Below are 6,000 nucleotides of genomic sequence, written 5' to 3' on the forward strand. Positions count from 1 at the left end.
GTGTTTGTATGCTGGCATGCATGTGTGCTGTGGGGCAAGGGTCTAAATAAAAGGAAATACCAATCTGCTCATTGACATTGTGGGCCCAGTCCAGATACTTTTACCAATGCTGAAAAGTAACTTCTTGTTCAAAGCAATGGAGTCACATGCAAAATCAGGTATTATTCAACATGAATTAAGGTGTTGGAATTTGGCTTTCTACAAGATGAAAGAGGCTAAATTAGCTGTAAAAACTAGTTATCTAGAACCAAGGAAAATGTGTTCTTTACTAGTTTTTCTTGATAAGTATATTTGAATATTAAACAGTTGAGCTGGAGCAAAAAGAGGAGGAAATGCATGTTAGGGATTTGTTTTTGGGGGGTGAAATAAACTCCAAAAATCTGTGTGAATCCTGGAAAAGAATGGTTTCCATTTTCCCTTTTGAGACAAAGGGATTGCTCAAGCAATTTTATCAACATCCATTATTCTCTTTTTTTTCAGGCATTCTGGATGTTTTCAGAGCTGTGAATCCTGCTAGAAATGTTACTGGCCATTTTACTTTCATATTGGGCTCACGCAGGCAGGAGTGGCAGATGACAAATTGCTGATTTATCTATCACTTCATGCTCTTTTCAGCTCTTGAAAGTAACTCTCAAGCTTGAAGGCAGCTTTTGGACAAAAAAAGCTGCTGAGAATCATGACTCTCTGGGTCTCCTATATTCATTCATTTTGAAAACTAAATATATTGGCACCCTATTAATACATGCATAATAATCAGGTTTTATGCTAGTGCAATTCAATGTTTTATATATTGGTGGCCTTCAAGGGGCTGTTTCAGACAGCATTGTCTCTTTGTAGTCAAAAGTGGGAGAGCAATGACATTTTTTGTATTCTGACTGGTCTCTCTTTTGTTAATCCTTTTCAGTTGACACTACATTCTTCTAAACAGGATCATAGGGCAGCTCCCTGATTATACTATGAACTCATCAGTAAACTCAGACTGCTTAAGCAGACCTGCTTGGCCTTTCACCTTAATGTGTAATTGTCATAGTTAAAAGTTGCCCCACACACTTCCTATGAGAGCCTACTTTGTTCCTGATTTATAAAAATTACAGAGAAAACATTTAAAAACAATAAAAGAACCTACACAAATGCTAATAAACTTACCAGAGATCACCTGAACTGTCTCCAACCTGGGCTCTGGCAAATGAATCCTTTAACCCCATCTCGCAAAGGCATCTCTTTTGTGGCCACAAGGTCATAACAGCCTTCGCTCAGAATTAGCATCCTCATGAAAAGTCTTGTCCATCCTTAATACAGTTCAGGGGTCTTTAATCTGAAGTTTCTAGAAGCAGGTAATCAGTAGACAATCAGTTTCTCTTCCCACAGTGTAATTTCAAAAGGATGGACTGGAAGGGGACATTTGCGTTCATCTCCTCCCCCCTGCCCAAATATTTCCTAGGAAATCCACTTGACACATTTTGTCCAAAAAAGTCCTTTGAAGTTCCTAATACCTCCCATATATTGCCTTAATTCTGTCTTCCTTCTAACGAATTTCCATGCAATTGTACACGGTGCGTACACATTTGCATTAGTAATACAATGAATTTCAAAGATACTAAACTTAATTCAGTAAGGTTTGTCCAAGGTATTAGATCTATCACAATCAGTACTACAGATTTGCAGGTAACCGGAGTTTGCCATATTGTTCAGAATACCTCCAATAAACAGCTGCTTTCCAGTGGTATGAGTTGGCCCCTGTGAAACAAAAATAGGCAATTTTGTAGCACTTGATATTTGTACAATGCTTCAAACACAAAATAATTCAAGTGTATTTTCAGAATTAAAATACTTCTGGCAGCAGACTTATTCTGTATCTGCATAATACCCTGGAGCCCAGTGCTCAAATTTAAGGGGAGAGTGCCAGAATGAGAACCCTGCCATACTAGGCAATGGGAAGCCGAGATATCTGTAGTGAGGGCTCGGGGTGGTAGCACAGGGAACAGTTCTGATGGGGTGTATGGCAGGCATGCAGTGGAAGGTTTTGGCAGCAGTGTCCTTGTACAGCGAGGAAAGGGGGAGTTCACTAGGGGGCTTTGTGGAGAGAAGTGTATGACATACATGGTTGGGAATTCTCCTTGTGCATGTGTGCAGTGCTAGGCTGTTATCAATTTCACTGGGTCATCTGCCCTGGCAGCTCTTCCAGGTGACCATTGTGCACTGAGAGTTACAAAAACCTGGGACAAAACACTTTTTGGCTTTACTCTTTTGGTGACACCAGGACAGTGTTAGAAAACAAAGACTCTTCTAGAATATATGGCCACTTTTTAAAGTATGTCTCCTTCCCTCTCCCACTGTGTGTGCGCATGTGCACATATTCTCTCCCTGTCTCCTGTGATTCCCCTAGAGCCCTTACTTCTTGTCTTTTTAGCTGGCCGGCCCTCAATAAGTTTTGGCTGCCTCTTTCTGTCTTTTTGCCATTGGGGGATGAGATGCCCAGTGCTAACTCTCTCCATGAGGATTGTGATTGGGCCCTCAGCATGGGCTCAATAAAGACTAAGTCCTTCTTTCCTTCAAAAGCCTCTCTAGTTCCTGAGGTGGCTCCCTGTTCTTGAGTTGCCTAGAACCCAGCATCTGGGGGGGGAGGGGTGGACCCCTAGACACAGAGATAAGATCACACAGATGGTATGGCCATTCTGTTGGAGTAGCAAAAAGTGCTGATAGGGGAATCTGAGACCCACTGGAGCCTAAATTAAATTCTCTATAGCTTTCAAAATGTCCTAGTTAATGATTCCTTTTTAAAGAGAAACTTAAAATAAACATGACACGATCATCACAGCATGATCACTGAGAAAATTTATACAATTTGAGTTCTAAGGAAATTAACTCCAGGGAAAATATCCAGCTGTAAGCACCAGCTGTGTCAATGAAATCACTGACAACAAAACCAATCTCTGACAAATAAGAAGAGCTAACAGTTGGAATTTTTTTTGTACTTATGTGCAAACAAAACCACACCCCACATCAGAAACTATTTAGGCTTTGTTCACTTTGAACCTGAAATGAGCAGTCTTTTAAGTTGTGAGGTTTGGCAACACAGTCTGAGTACAAATCAACCTTGCTTTCAAGCTCTTTTTGTGATGCACAATTCAAGTCAGGGTGCTACTGTGACACTATCCTGGACAAATCCTATTGAACTAAGTTTATGCATTTTGGGAGTTCATTGTTTAAAAAAATACAAATGTGGATGTATTATGGGATTGTATGTAATTCTATGGGGGGAGGGGCAGCATGAATTAAAAAGGGGTGGGATGGTTAGGCACATTCACTCAGGTTATAACTCCTCCAGAGAGCTGCCACCACTCGGAGAGAGGCTCGCATATACTTGTTTAAACTGGATTCTCCCGGGACCAAGAGACAAACAATTTTTGGTTAAATAGCCTGAGTTAAAACTGACTCATAGGCTTCCTTCTGGTCCAAGTGGGGGCCTCCTAATCTCTAGGGAAGGATTGGTAGGATTTTGGAATATTGAGCCCCCATAAAACTGGGGATGCACATTCTGAGCTGAAGTTGTGATGGACTTGTGACCACAGAAAAACCTTGTTTGGGGCTTGAAGGACTAATCACCAACCACTGCTACTGTAGGAGTCAGGATGTGATCTCTGGTGAGATTATTAGCACAAGAGTAAGCTCTTTTTTGGTTATAATATGTTTTCTCTGTAATGCTTTTACTTAAAAAATACTCTTACTTAGGAAGAGCTGTGTGGTACTTTAATTGAGGTAATTACACTGTGTACCATCTCTGAGGAGAGAAGCAAAACGGGTTTGCTTAGGCAAGTTTGTCTTTTGCTGGGGATACACAGTTCCCTGACTATATTGTGATAGCCTGGAAACGCCCTGATCAGGAGGAAGGGAGAGACTCAGATCTCTGTCCAAGAAAGGTGATGGCTGTGGATCCTGGAGCCTAGAGTGGATGCCCTTGCTGGACAACAGATGGGAAATATAGGTGCACTTTGACTTCCACAGTGCAGGATCGGGCCTATATTAAATAGCATTTCATGAACATCAGCTCAAAACATCTGACACTGGTGTTGGGAGGATACACTGTCCAACATTTCCATTTCTCCTAAATCCTTAGCTCTAATACATATTAAAATATAATTAATGAAACATATAGCAGACATTACCACAGATAGGCCTCAGTCAAAGCCCTAGATTCAAATACCACTAAACATTGTAGAAGTTCAGAGGCAAACTTGGCAGCTCAGACCCATCTCTTAAATTTGTGATAGCAACTGAATGCTGCAAATATCATACTTATGCAAAGACTCTCTGGATACTAAAAGTACCCCATGGTGTGCACTAATGAATACTTGCAGCACATAAAACAAGCAAAAATGTCAAATACTGTGTGCACAGAGACCAAATACAAGCCTCTGTCAAAACCAATGGCAAGGGAAAACGTCAGAGGGAAAAAGTAACCCTATGGAAATGACACCATCAACCATGAAACAACAAAAAGAGGTACCTTTGATCTCAGGTTGGCCCCAAAACCACCAAACTTTGGGAAAAAAAATCCAGTTCAGATTCACTTGAGCATCCAAACTTTGCTGCTCAGACCCATCTCTGTTTTTAATAGTATTCAGAGCACTATAAAACATTAATTAAAACTAGGAGAAAATAACTTGTCATTTGTGGACTTGAGGCACTTAACAAAGGTGGTGAAGGGTTATTGCTGTTTTGCAGATGAAAAAAGGATACACACAAGATGAGTGGCAGAGATGGAAATGTAATCCAGATCTGAAACCCAGTCTACTGTCCTACCCCCTAGACTACATTGCCTTGTGGTCAAGACTTGCATGTTTTATGCCATTTTAAGGTTTTTTTTGGACAATGTAATGATCTGCTAAAACATTAGGCTAGAAAACTGCAGCATTCTAAGGGTTAAACTTTTGTAAAGGTAACTGGAACATAGTAACTCTTGCTCTCTTCAACTTGACTAAAGACAGAAATGACAATTTCAGTGTGATGCTTACTGAACAGTTAGCTTTTATTCTTTCCTTATCTCACAGCCTGTGCCTCTGTTGCTGTTTCCCAATGCTCTTTGACTGTCTCTGCATTTAAGTCTTTCATTAATGGCTAACGGTATTAATGCAAGTCTAATGCTGAATATATTTCAGTATGAAGTACACTGTGCCCTGCATTTATTCTTGAACAGGAAGTTCTACCTCCTAAAGAAGTGCGTTGATACATCTATTTTATTTTTATGTTTTCGTGTTTGGCAGCACAAAAGACAGATTGCCATGCACTTACTCCTAGTGGACCACAGTTTTAACTCCTTCAGTACCTTATGTTAGAGAAGGGTGAACCATCTTGAAGGTTCAATAGGCTTTTTTATTCATCACCCTCATTTGAATCTGGATGTTTCTTGAGGGTGGAATTTTGGAGAGGTGCCAATTCTGACATTTGAGTTTGGATGGGGACTTTGAACTAGGAATATGGAAATATAGACTACTTCCTGGTTTTGATTTGTCAGTAAAGAGGGAGGACACCTTGTAAGCTTTTCACTTTTAAGCTTGCCAGCCTGATTTCCAGGTCACAAGAAGCTTCGGATCTGCAGGTGAACTTTCAGGTTCACATATGAGCCATATTTCTGAATCTCTTGTGGCTCATCTATCCTTGGATAGATTTATATCGGCTGAGGATAGCTATTTAACTCCATTGTCAAATGTTTTCATGTGTGTCTTTTAATGGACCTGTGAATGGGCAAGAATCCCAACTGGTGTAAATCTGCATTGTTTTATTGACTACACTGAAGTCATCTCATTTTATATCAGCTGAGGATCTGGACCATTTGAGTGTCCTTTAAAAAATCCACGTGACCTCACAACCTTCTGCATACAACAGCTGTGGTATCTGCCATAGAACAGGTGCCTATGTAAGTAAAGAGTGGTGTCTCATGTTGAGTCTACTGAAGTCAATGGGGGAATTTTGCCACTGACTTCAATGGAGTCAGGATTG

At 40.5% G+C, this 6,000-nt stretch overlaps 1 protein-coding gene across 1 annotated transcript in view; it reads right to left on the reverse strand.

Moving 5' to 3' along the window:
- MARCHF11 (membrane associated ring-CH-type finger 11) overlaps positions 1-1,205 on the reverse strand; it is a 78,110-nt gene extending 76,905 nt beyond the window's left edge. Inside the window, 1 exon segment of the mRNA XM_030549405.1 lies at positions 1,147-1,205. Within this exon segment, the coding sequence (XP_030405265.1) occupies positions 1,147-1,205 (59 nt within the window).
- Positions 1,206-6,000: the final 4,795 nt, after the last annotated feature.

Source organism: Gopherus evgoodei, chromosome 2 (genome assembly GCF_007399415.2).
Source record: "Gopherus evgoodei ecotype Sinaloan lineage chromosome 2, rGopEvg1_v1.p, whole genome shotgun sequence".
NCBI classification, from domain to species: Eukaryota; Metazoa; Chordata; order Testudines; family Testudinidae; genus Gopherus; species Gopherus evgoodei.